This window comes from Lithobates pipiens, unplaced genomic scaffold (assembly GCF_037356315.1).
Source record: "Lithobates pipiens isolate NorthernLeopardFrog02 unplaced genomic scaffold, aLitPip1_a1.2 Scaffold_8, whole genome shotgun sequence".
In the NCBI taxonomy this organism is placed as follows: domain Eukaryota; kingdom Metazoa; phylum Chordata; class Amphibia; order Anura; family Ranidae; genus Lithobates; species Lithobates pipiens.
This window is the reverse complement of record NW_027507903.1, coordinates 47069861-47083199: the sequence shown is the minus strand read 5'-3', so window position 1 is coordinate 47083199 and position 13339 is coordinate 47069861. Positions and strand designations below refer to the sequence as shown.

Below are 13339 nucleotides of genomic sequence, written 5' to 3'. Positions count from 1 at the left end.
ATCCCCCTAACAACAACGTACCACCCACAACAAAATCCCCCCCCCCCCCCAGCAACAATAGACTCTCGGCAACAGATCTCTGCACAGCCAGCATTAATAGACTCTCTGTCAGCCATCAACAATAGACCGCTCCCCCAACAGTAGATCTCCTTCAGCAACCACTGACCCCCCAGCAACATAAGACCCACCCCTAGCAACAATAGGTCCCCCACAAGCAACAACAGACCTCCTCATCAACAATAGACCCCCCTGCAAAAACAGATCCCCTCCAGCTAGAATAGATCCCCCAGCAGTTAGCATCAATACCCTGCAGCACATCCCAGCACCCCTTGCCATTACATACAGTCAGTCCAGGAGGTGCCGGAACTGCGTTACCCTGCGTTCCTACTGAAAAAAAAACCTGGGTATACTTTCACAGACTATGCCCTAGAGAACTGCATGCAGAGGTGCTCACTCAGATGATCCCATATGCATTGTCTATAGGATGAGTCTTATGAAGACTATGCCATACTGCATACTGTCTTGCTCCTCTACAGGACAGATAATTAACCAAGATCTCGTTTTTCACACATTTTCTGGTTGATTAAAACTTTTTTATCTAATAATTACTAGTTTGTATGTATCTATTATGTTTTTTTGTTATGATACCCACCTTTTGCTGCCTGTCATTTCATCCCGTATAAAATTGTCATTGTGCTTGTTGATCGCATAATTGGTCAAATGCATACAGACATCATCCTGTGAAAATGATATTAATAATTAAGTAATATATTTTTTCAATTAGTAGGCTGAAAGCATAATTCTTAAGATAATTGCATAACTGACTGGACAGAAAAAAGTGAAAGTATAACATTTCTGCCAAGTACCAAATGCTTGACATTTATTTAGATAAATAAGTCTGTTGATGCAAATAAAATTAAATTAGTCAAGCAAACTGTATTCTGACATTTTTAAAACTGAAACCCAGATTCCAGATCTCCTCCTGTGAAGATGTTTCTTGTTATGTTATTCACCTAAAGCAGCGCTTCACCCAAAGGGGAAAGTTCCGCTTTAAGTCCTTCCTCCACCCCCACCCCCCTGCCACATTTGGCCATTTTTGGGAGGAGGGGGGAGCAGATACCTAGTTCTGACAGATACCCACTCCCACTTCTGCTTGGATCGCCTAGGCGAAGTTGTCCTCTTCCCCTCTCTCCGCACAGTCTTCTGGGACATGTCACAGGTCCTAGAAGACTGCAGGACCATTCACATACTGCAGTGTGTGGCTCAAGCATGTGTAGTGGGCAGCCAGCTGCAAAGCCACAAGCAGCACAGCCGGCTGCCGATAGATAAGGTGCCATCCCCAGGAACCTGAAGCCCAGTGAAAAATTAGCCCGGGTGAGGATAACGCTGGATCCCTGGACAGGTAAGTGTCCTGTTATTAAAAGTCATCAGCTACAGGATTTTCAGCTGCAGACTTTTTTTTTTTCCAGAGTGGAAAACCTCTTTAACCCCTTTGCGTGCATCGACAGTGGTCTGTGCTATGCATGCATCTATCCATTAGTCACTTAGGGGGGTGGAGTAAAGGGGGGGTGGTGTGATAGAGGGGGCGGCACCCTCGTGCCCTTAATGGATTGGGAGGTTACCTTTCTGCTCGTTTTCTCCCTTCACGCTCTCTTCAGGCTCATAACAGGCTCATAACACTTTTTACAATACTCTTGCTGTTTGGCTTGGTGCCATACTTCTCACACTTGTTTCATGGTTTCTTCCTTCACATAGAAGATATCCTTTCTTGGTTACACACTAGTATCCATACAATACATACGGTCTCTTGTCATATTGGTTTTAGGTTCATTTTGCTTTTCACAGCATTATTAGTACTTATTTATAGTTATACTCGATAATAATTTTTTGGACTTTATAGAATTGGAGTCCATACACATCACTACCTGGAGACCTCCTATCTTTCTTAATTTGGGGACTATATGTGTGCACTTGTTTCCTTTGCGGGCCCCTGCCACAGTTCCGAGGATAGACACCTCAGGCAGCCCCCCCAGGTTCTAGCATCAAAGATTCCAGACTCAGTTGACTTGTGAGTATATAAAGGGATAGATGTTTTCCCTTTCCCCCGCAAACTACTTTTCCCAATATATGGATATCATCAGATCATATTTGCTTATTTTTATCCCTTACCCTTGAAGAGTGGTATAAACCACGAAACGCATTGGGTATATCTGGGTGCACCTTGTTCTATATAGACGTACCAATGAATTTTATTCATTCAGATTTTACTCCATTATTCTCTTTTAAGTGATCTTTGAATTTGGAGGACATTTTCCTATGCCACACAACGCAATGTGCTAAGATGCTATGACTCCTTTCTATGTTTTATGGCCTGCCATACATTATCTGTATGATTTACAAATCTTCGTATGTATATATGCTATTATGTTGTGTCAATTATTGTTAAGACGATAAACATATATGTTTTTACAATAGACGGCTACTTTAGAGATACTGTACATGCCTCGTTTAAAGTCCAAATGTTTTCTTTTTTTTTTTATTAATAATAGATGCATAATTTTTTTAAATGAAAAAAAAAATGTGCATTTATTTTTTGTAAAGGTGAACCTTTCCTTTAAGGGTCGCTTTAATGTTCCATTTTGAGTAATGTCACAAGGCTCCTTACCAGGTTGCTGTGACTAGGCTCTGTATAAGACATTGTTGCAAAACGTGCCAACCCTTCTTTGTAGATGAAAATGCGCAGAGGTTCACAAGATGTCACAAGCACATATATCCGCAGATCAAATTTATATCCATCGACGAGGAATGGCTGTACCGAGAAAACAAATGTTAATGCAGGGCATGACATATTAAAAGCAGAGCCAGAGATCTTCCATAATATAAAGACAATATAAAGCTTTAGAATGGTATTGACAGCTAAAACAAAAATGGTAAACAACAGGACTAGTTTACATGGACACCAGATTTGAAATTTTTCAAAATGCTTTGCAAACTCTCTATGGCAGAGGAGTAACTAGAACCTTCAAGGCCCTGGTGCAAAATCCATGAAGGGCTCCTCTGACCACTGGGGCCCTTTCTATCAGTCCCGGGGACCTTCCTACTAATGCTGGGGCCCTTTAATCACAAGGACCTTTATAAGCTCCGGTTCACACTGCTGTGAAATATCTTGCGACACTAAGTTGCCTGACAAGTCAAAACATATTTATTTCAATAGGTACCATCTTAATCAGTGTGACTCAAGTCGCAGTGACCAAAAAAAGGTTCCTGCGCTACTTTTCTGCAATTTGAGTGTCATAGACCACAATATTAAATTACAACATTTGCAAGCAAGTCGCAAGGAAATTGCAAGCAAGTTGCATGCATTGGGGGTTGCAGCAGTGTGAATCAAGCCTTACGGTCCCACAGTGGGACTCTTTAGCATGTTCTGCAGCGGGCCCCCTTCCTGCCATCCTGGGCACTCTCCCACAGTGGAGGAATGCCAGGGCCTGGTTGCAAGTGTGACCTTTATAATCCTGGTAGTTCTGCCACTGTCTGTAGGGGTGATTTACGTAAAGAGTAGAGCATGTTACTTTGCAAGGGAATTTTCACTTTGAAGGGCAATCTTCACTTAGCTGAGTGAGTGCAATGAAAAATCATTTTGGTTAGAATACCCATTTATGTGCAAAGAAAAAAATAAATAAAAAATGTTTGCTTGCACATGACTGGATTATTCACTTTATGCAATGAGCTGAGTTTTAGTAAATGGACCCTTATGTGTTTAACAAGAGTTGAAATGCGTTACTAACATGTTTAATTCACATGCAGGAAATTATCAGAAGCTTTCTGAAAACTCGTAAACAACGGTTTTACATAACCAGGAAATAATTTTACAAAGGAATGAAGGAAGTAAAATGATTTTTTAAATGTGGTTGGTTGCATCAAGGAAATCAGTTAGTTTATCAAGTGATTTTTTATTTGGGGGGTATTCATACTATTCTTGTCCCAGCTGCTTTTTTGCTGCTGTTGCTAATTAAAAATTGGCCAGTTGTAATCTGAAATTCTGATTAACTTGCTAAAGGCAAACCCGTGCTTTACCCTTGAAATTAACATGAAAAATTAGAAAAAAAAACTTACACTATCACTGTACACAATACATTTGATAACAGTTTAGTGTGCAAAATGTTGCATGCAACATCTAAACCTGACATTCTCAACCAGGGTTCCTCAAGCTGTGGCTAACCTCCCATCTAATGGTGCCTGCATAGTTCCAGGTTCAATGCCACTTGGTAGAGCCAGCAGCATAACCGCAAGGATGTAATTTTGGCCACCCTTGTAAGGGTAGCATTCTTTAGACTTACCATCACCAATCTAAGGGGCATTTTCCCAATGACCCCTGATGGACCAATCTTACCAGGTGTTCCCTGATATCTGAAAGAAATTTAGGCTGGGTTCACATCATTGCGAATTGGAATGCAGGATCTCCGCATCCAATTCGCAATAACAGGAGATTTTGACTGGCTGTCTATGGAGCAGGTTCACATATCTCTGCAAGGGGTGCAGTGGATTTTGCACAAAAACGCTATGCGTCTTTTGGTCCATTTTACGGTCTGAATTCAGCCCAAAATTTGGGCTGAAATCAGACCTGAAATGGTGAATCAGTACGCACCAGACCTCTGCTGTGAGCCACGTGCGGCTCATATGGCAACCAGGCCTCAAAGTCTTCCTCTGGGATAAAAAGTTTGAGAAAGGCTGAATGAAACCGATGGGAAGCAATGCAAAGTCAAACAAAAGTGACCAAATGTTTTAGATTTAGTGTCACTTTTTTAAAGTGGAAGTACACTGCATCTGAGCACCACAAACCAAAAACTCTAATTAATCTATAATATTCTAAGCAAACCGACCCATCCATCCATGCTTTATTTTGCTGAGAAATCACTGAAAAACATTCCCTAGCATTTCTGGCTGTGGCCATCTTGAGTAAGGGCAGATGAATTGTGTAGCATTTACTTCTTGGAATCCACCTGCCCTTTGCCCAGGCATGCAGGCAGGGGGGTGTTCTTAGCTGGAAAAAAACTATCCTCCCTTCCTGAAAACTCCCGGGATGTATGGCATTATTTGCCTAGGCCTGGAAACCATGAAGTAACTAAAGAAAGGAGAAATGTAATGTATTTATATTGATACATTTTTTTATGAGTTAGCTAAAGAGAGAACACAAGTCACTCTAATGAGTCAATAATGGGCTTTTTTCAACAGAGGAAAACATATAAACATATTAAAAAAAACAGACTAAAGCTCCACCTCTTGGCTCAAAGGAGACTACAAAAATATGCAAATTAATGCAATAATAAATACCTAACTAAAAAGGAAAAGCTAAAAATGATTTATGTTTATTTCAGTCCTGATCACAGTATTTAATAAAGAAAATGTGTACAATTTCTGCCATTATGAAGTACCTTGAGGACCCATTCAGATTTATACATTGTAGTAATGTGTGTTACAGCAATGCAAAGGTTTTCAATCTGAAAGGCATCCCATTGCTCCAATCTGATGCACCTTCAACATACCTGCATTGCAGCACACCACAATGCCTGGTAATGCATTACGATGTATTGCGGTGCTGTTCATCAGAAAAACGAGTGCATGCACAGATTTATCTGCATTGATGGGCATTGGCAGCCCATTCAAAATGACCGCAGGGGAGTGAAGCTATTAATCTGAATTGAAGCTATTAATCATCTGCCCATTACCTCCCATCGATCGATGGGTCAGGTACAATACAGGCCCTGTAGCTGTAGTATGGCGGTGGGAGGGGGGGCGGTAGGACAGATGGCAATTTCTACTGAAAGAAGAGGAATCAACACAAGGGACTAACTATAATGCCGCGTACACACGATCGGAATTTTGGCCAGCAAAAGGCCGATGAGAGCTTTTCATCAGAAAATGCGACTGTGTGTATGCTCCATAGGAATTTACCTGGCCGAATTCCCACCAGCAAAAATTTGAGAGCATGTTCTCAATTTTCCCGACGGAAAAACTTTCTATCGGAAATTCCGATCGTGTGTGTGCAATTCCGACACGCAAAAACTCACGCATGCTCAGATTCAACTATGAGATGGAAGCTATTGGCTACTGGGTATTGAACTTCCTTTTTCTAGTCCCGTCGTATGTGTTGTACGTCACCATGTTCTTGGCGGTCGGAATTTGGTGTCCTGTTGGGAAAACCATCAGAGTTTTTTCCCGACCAAAATTCCGATCGTGTGTATGAGGCATTAGTTATGTCCCTTGTGCTGATTTTTCTGTTTTTAGTTTTGGCTAAACTTAGACTTCTGAATCAAGTCCTTAAAAAAATCTGGCAACTGCTTTGAAAAGCTGCTGGAGTGCTTTAAAGCCTTCTTTCAGTTCCCCATGTGAACTAGGTCATACATCAGTACAACATTCACTTTTGCTGTGTACTGGATTACCTTAGAGAGATACTGCTGACAGATCATGTGCTCTCCATGTTTGATCTCCTTCAGGTTTTTAGAGAGAAAAATGCCCCTGCCTTGGCAGCCACTGTCAGGTTTGCAAATATAGGTTTTGTTCTTCTTTGAGCGGCAGTAGGCCTGGAAATCCCCATAACTGCAGTAAAAGGACACGTAGACACAAGGACACATGATTTAAAATAAAACGTACAATATATATATATATATATATTTATACTAAGCAATCTAAATTAAACAAGAGAAACAGTAAGACGTTAAAGTACCAATATACCTTATAAACGTATTGTTAAGGATTTTGACATTCATATAACAACTGGGTCTAAGGCCGCGTACACACGCGGGGACTGTTCGCTCAACTTTGTCCGCTGAACAGTGTTTCGGTGGACAGTCCGCTCGTGTGTGGGCTTTCAGTGGAGAGTTTCAGCGGACAGTCTGCTGAACAAAGTTTTTCGGAAATTCCGAAAAACTGTCCGCTGAAACTTTGTTTCAGCGAACAGTCCCCTCGTGTGTAGGCTTGTTCGTCAAACTAAGTTCCGCGCATGCTCAGAAAGGATTTACACGCCGAAGTTTGCATTGCAGTGTATAGGACGTTGTTTTCTAGTCCCGTCGTACGTGCCGTTCACGTCATCGCGCACGGTTTCAGCGGACTGTTCGTTCGGCGTGTGTGGCCAAGTCCGTCCATGCTAATTTTGAGCGGACTGTCCGCTGAAACTGTTTGACGGACAAAGTTGAGCGAACAGTCCCCGCGTGTGTACGCGGCCTAAGGAGACCACTGCCTCAATGTAGTCTTTACCCAGTTGGCCATTTTTGCCTGACCCCACAGAGTAGTTTAATTTCAACAAAGGTTAAAACGTGGTCCTTAAAAGATTGCTTATGCATACTTGTAAAATATAACCACTCATAATTATATGAAAGATATGTGAATTTTAAAACAGGTCTATTACTCTATGCTTGCCTTTCTCAACTTTTTCTTCTCCTAAAATAATTTTTAGTTCTTGGAGAACCCTTACTAAAACCAATTATTCGATGGTCAATGGCAAAAAGGCCTCTTACATTGGTGGTCAGAATGCAACCTTTGCAGTGGTAGTCAGAATGGCACTTTTACAGTCAGCTAAAAAAATTGGGTCATGATGCTGACTTTGCCAACTGACAATGGTCAAGGAACTATGCAGGCACCATAAATAGATGGTCAATAACCACAGCTCAAGAAACCCCTGGCAATCTCTGAAGGAACTCTAGGGTTCCACTGAACCCTGGTTGAAAATGGCTGCTCTATGCAATGTGCTTATACAGTAAGTATGGTTTGAAAAGCCAGTATTTTACTGCCTGTCCTTTGGTGCTCAAAATATAAACCTCCAGCAACCCATAGCAAACAAATATTGATTTAGACCAAGAGTCTCCAAACTTACTAATCTAAAGGCCAGATTACTGTCCTTCAGACTTTGGGGGGGGGGGGGGGGGGGGAGGCAGACTGTGGCCAGAGAGAGTAGTAAATGCCCTGGCATCAGTGGGTTTAAATAATGCCACAGGCTTGGTTGTCAGTGGTATTAAGAAAATGAAATAGCCTGTGTGGTCAGTAGGTGATGAAGTAATGCCTCATCATTAATATTGGTGGGAGGAAAAGTGCGCCATGCCTGGTGTCAGTGAGAAGAATAGTGCCCAGTGATCGGTGACAGTGGGACTATTAGTGCCCCATTGTTGGTGTCAGTGAGACAAATATTGCTTCATCGTTGCTGTCAGTTGAAGGAATCGTGCCCTATTGTTGGTGTCAGTGGGAATAATAGTGCCCCATTGCTGGTGTCTTGGGAAGAAATAGTGCCCCTTTTTTGGTGTCAGTGGGAGAAATAATGCCCCATTGCTGGTTTCAGTGGAAAGAATGGTGCCCTATCACTGGTTTCGATCAAGGAAGTGGTCCCTCATCATTGGTGGCAGTAGTAAAAATTGCATCTCGTATTATTAGTAGGAGGAATGATATCTAAAGGGCCAGATAAAGGCAAGAAAAGGGCCCCATGTGGCCCTCGAGAAACAGTTTGGAGACTACTGATTTAATCTAATGAAAGTTACTCTGTAGACTGGTACTTTGATAAAAACTTTCTATTCTACTATATTCCAATTCAGTAAACTGTGTTACTTACTCAGCGGGAAGGCACCATGTTCGTGGAAAAATGTTGTAATCTTTTGGAAATAATTTTAACAGTCTATTCATATTTCTTGCCAGTAAGTCCTTTCTACATATCTCACTCATTCCTGGAAAGTGATTGATTTTCTGTTCATAAATAAAATGAGAAAAATATACATTTACGGAATATAAGGAAAACATTATTAAACCATCAACCAGGAGTCACTCAAATCACTATGTACTGGACTTACTTGAAACCTCTTCATCTCCATTACACGCTCCAGTGAGACCGAGCAGTCTGTCCAGTAAACCGTCCACTCTTCATCATCTCCAACTTCCTTCAGTCCACTAAGTCGTGAAGCACGCCGCACTGAAATGCAAACATGGGCATAGAACAGACATAAGTAAACATAAAGTAGCACAACAACAATGCACTGGATCAGTTTAACAACAAACACAGTCACATTTTGAAAGAACACACTGGCTTACCACTCTCATACTTGCAACTTGTTAAGTTGATACCAATTACCCTACAAATAAGAAGAAATATGTTTTTTACAATACTTTGTACAAATTATTAGGAATTCTAAAATGTTGATAGCAATGACAACAATAAAAAAAACAAAAAAAACGGCCTCATTGATCAGTTTCATATTTGGCGCATATACAAACTTGATTTACAAAAGCACCAGTCAATATCACATTTCCTGAACTTGACCATAGAAGATGTATAGTAAAATGCTTTCACTACTTCATTTTTTTTAGGAGGGCCTTCTTGTTGTATCCGAATAATCGTCAGTTGAGGAACATTCGACATATACAGTATATGGCATAAGTATACAATGGCTGCCTTCACATGTATGGGCAACTGGTACAAAGATTGGCTAGGAAAGAGTTGAACTCTTTCCACTTACTTATGGAGATGGATTTTCATAATGTTTTAGCCCTTACACAGTTAACTGCAATAGGAGAATTGAGGACAGTTTAAAGTAGTCTGAACCTATATCTTTACATATTTCCTAGAGAGTCTCATTAACCGCAAACTACATCTATTATTCATGCATAGTAGAGGAAGCTATTTAATATTCAAATATCAGAACAATGTTATAAGAACGAGGCGTAACTAGAACCTTCAGGGCCCTGGTGCAAGAAACCATGATGGGCCCCTCTGCCCCCCTTCCATCTGAGCCCCGGGCTTCCAATTTTGGGAAGGCGCCCAAAGACATCCTCCCAAAACCGTGCTTCTCGCATGCCCCCTGGGACATGCATCCAGCGCAATCACAGCGGGCCTTTACCATGTGATCAGCTGATCACATGTAAACATGTCCTCCCACGCTGTGTCTGTGTTATGAAAGGACTGCCATTAACTGTCAAGAATATCAGCAGTGGCGGCTGGTGCTCACAATTTTTTAAGGAGGCGCAAACATACTGGGAAAAAACCCATCATTAGCAGCCTAACTGTGCCATTAAACGCCACCACTGTACCATCAAATGCAGCCACTGTACCATCAAACGCAGACACTGTGCCCATCAAACACCGCCACTGTGCCATCATATGCTCCCACTGTGCGCATCAAATGCAGCCACTGTGCTATCAAACGCAGCCACTGTTCTATCAAACGCAGCCACTGTGATATCAAACGCAGCCACTGTGATATCAAACGCAGCCACTGTGATATCAAATGCAGCCACTGTGTCATCAAATGTTCCAACTGTGCCCATTGAATGCCGCCACTGTGACACCCTGCCCGCCGTTTGTCCGGCACTTGTCTCGTGGGGCAGCGGGAGACAGCAGCGAGCCTTCTCCTCAATGTCTTCTCCCATGACTGGATGCCTGATAGGCGTCCAATCACAGCGTCTGTCATTTCAGCCAATCAGGTGACGGGTAACAGACCCGAGCACCTGATTGGTGGAGAGGCGGTTCAGTGTTAGGAAAGCGAATATTCATTCGCTTTCCTAATACAGCTGAGTGAACTGCGAGCGCCAAGCATGGCGCTTGCTGTTTACCCTTTTTGATGCCTATTAAAGCCTATGGCTCTAACCAGGTGCTTAAAAAAAATATGTTGCCGCTGTAATTCAGGGGCCCGGCGCCCGAAAAGGGGCCAGGCGCCTGAATAGGGGGTGGCAGCGGCAGCCAATCAATTCCACCCTACAAGTGTTGCTTATCAGTGCTCATTAATGCCGCCTAACAGTGTCCATCAGTGCCACCTATCAGTACGCTTCAATTCTGCCCATCAATACTGCCTGAATAGAGCCTATCAGTGTTCCTTGGTACCCATTAGTGCCACCTATCAGTTCCCATCAATGCCACCTATCAGTGCAGCCTATCAGTGCACATTAGTGCCTCCTATCAGTGCTGTCTATCAGTTCTCATAAATTTGGCCTATCAGTGCTCATAAATGTGGCCTATCAGTGCTCATATGTGCCTCTTATCAGTGCCCATCAGTGCCTCCTATCAGTGCCCATAAATGCCTCCTATCAGTGCCCACCAGTGCCTTCTATCAGTGCTCATTAGTGAATTCTAACAGTGCCCATTAGTGCCTTCTATCAGTGCTCATTAGTGCCTTCTATCAGTGCCCATCAGTGCCTTCTATCAGTGCCCATTAGTGCCTTATATCAGTGCCTTCTATCAGTGCTCATCAGTGAATCCTATCAGTGCTCATAAGTGCCTTCTATCCGTGCTCATTAGTGAATCCTATCAGTGCCCATAAGTGCCGTCTGCCTTCACAGGACAGCACAGCTCTGAGCGGAGAGCGTGTCTCTCATGGAACAGCAGCACAGAGTCGGCATTGACAGTTCTATATCCCTCTGGGATGACAGAGGACACAGCTTATCTGCTCCCCCTTCTCCCTCCTCCCCTGTATGTGTGCTCCGCGGGCAGTCAAGTGTGAAGCTAACAAGCTCACATTTCCCGCGGAGCACAGGGGAAGGGGAGAAGGGGGAGCAGATCAGCTGTGTCCTCTCTCTTCCCGTGCAAGAGAGAGGACAGAGAGGGAAATAGAACTGTCAATGCTGGCTCTGTGCTGCTGTTCAATGAGAGACATGCTCTCTGCTCAGAGCCGTGTGAATAGCAACCCCGCTGGGCCCCCAGTGACGGAATGCCAGGGCCCCATCGCAAGTGTGACTGTTGCAACCCTGGTAATTCTGCCACCGAATGTGATAAAACCTTCCATCATCAGTCAAATACCTGCGTTTTTTCTTTTTCTTTTTAGGTTGGTCTGTTTTAGCCACCTTTCCCTCAGTGTCTGTATTTTTTGCAGTATTTGCCAATTCCTCTTCATCTTTGTTTTTTCTGTGCTCAATATTATGTTCAACATTTGTTGTTATAGGTTCTTCATCCAATGCGGAGGTCCCACCTATACTCTCACTTTCGGATTCTTCTTCATCCTCTTCATCATCTCCAGAGTCCTCATCTGATTCACTACTAACATGGGAGTCAACCTTCATATTGCCTTGAAACACTCAAGCTGTAAAATATGGAAATCTTTTAAGCCAAAATACTACTGTATATCAGCAAATGAAAATATATTGTGTTTTGAGAAAATAACATACAAAAAAAGTGAAGATTGAGGTGGACCATCACGCCCGCTTACAGAGATAGAAGCCCAGGTGCAATAAAGATCACATGTAGAATTTCAAGAAGAAAGCAGGTGCACTCCATGAGACATGCAACAGGAGGAAGGATCAATAAGGTGTCTATTATGGTCAACTTCTTGGTGGGGCCCAAGAGAAATGTGTCTGTATCCCACCGAAACGTTGACCATAATGGACAACTTATTGAACATTCCTTCAGTTGCAAGTCCCATGGAGGGCATATGTCTTACCTTTCCAAAAGATTTGTAATTCTTATGTACAATATACCTCACCAGCCAGCACAGTCAGGTTCTACATTCTACATTCCCTCTCTCCATAACATGTTGCTGAGCAGGTCTAGAAGCCACCACAGCCTATGAATAAACAAGGGAGGAGCGGCAGCTCTTTCTTCTCTCAGTAAACTCTCAGAGTTAAGCCGCGTACACACGGGCGGACTGTCTGTCCAACTTAGTCCGCCGAAACACATTTCAGCGGACAGTCCGCTCGTGTGTGGGCTTCAGCGGACTTTTTCAGCGTGCAGTCTGGCGGACTAAGTATTTCGGAATTTCCGTAATATTGTCCGTCCAACTTTGGTTTCAGCGGACAGTCCGCTCGTGAGTAGGCTAGTTGGACGGACTAAGTATGGCGCATGCTCAGAAAGGATTTACACGGCGGAAGGTTGCATTGCAGTGTATTGGACGTCGTATTTCTAGTCCCGTCGTACGTGCTGTACACGTCATCGCGCAAGCTTTCAACGGACTGTTTGTTCATCGTGTGTGGTCAAGTCCGTTCATTCGAAAGTATGACGGACTGTCCGTCGGATTGTCTGACGGACTTAGTTGGCCAGACAGTCCGCCCGTGTGTACGCGGCTTTAGAAGCACAGCACTGTTGGTTAACCTCAGTAGACATGTATTTTTTCAGCCTGACTAGTACGTAACTACCTAGCACAGTGCAAAGGTGTAGAGCCTGATTAAGTAAGAGTGTGGTGACTCTCTCTTTGCCAATTTGATTGCTATTAACCCCTTCAGCCCCGGACCATTTTGCTGGTCAAAGACCAGACCACTTTTTGCGATTCGGCACTGCGTCGCTTTAACTGACAATTGCGCGGTCATGCAACGTGGCTCCCAAACAAAATTGACGTCCTTTTTTCCCACAAATAGAGCTTTCTTTTGGTGGTATTTGACC

The 13339-nt window shown here is 43.0% G+C and overlaps 1 protein-coding gene across 2 annotated transcripts in view; it reads right to left on the bottom strand.

Annotated features, from left to right (window-relative positions):
* The window catches only part of TTLL13 (tubulin tyrosine ligase like 13), a 74695-nt gene that overhangs the window by 44755 nt on the left and 16601 nt on the right, over positions 1–13339 (bottom strand). For both annotated transcript variants that reach the window (XM_077473462.1, XM_077473461.1), the window contains 7 exons: positions 11768–12047; positions 9070–9110; positions 8832–8950; positions 8597–8727; positions 6441–6597; positions 2666–2809; positions 653–738 (listed from right to left, as the gene is read on the bottom strand). In XM_077473462.1, coding sequence (XP_077329588.1) covers positions 653–738; positions 2666–2809; positions 6441–6597; positions 8597–8727; positions 8832–8950; positions 9070–9110; positions 11768–12027 — 938 coding nt within the window. In that variant the 5' untranslated portion in view covers positions 12028–12047. The remainder of the gene's footprint in view (positions 1–652; positions 739–2665; positions 2810–6440; positions 6598–8596; positions 8728–8831; positions 8951–9069; positions 9111–11767; positions 12048–13339) is intronic.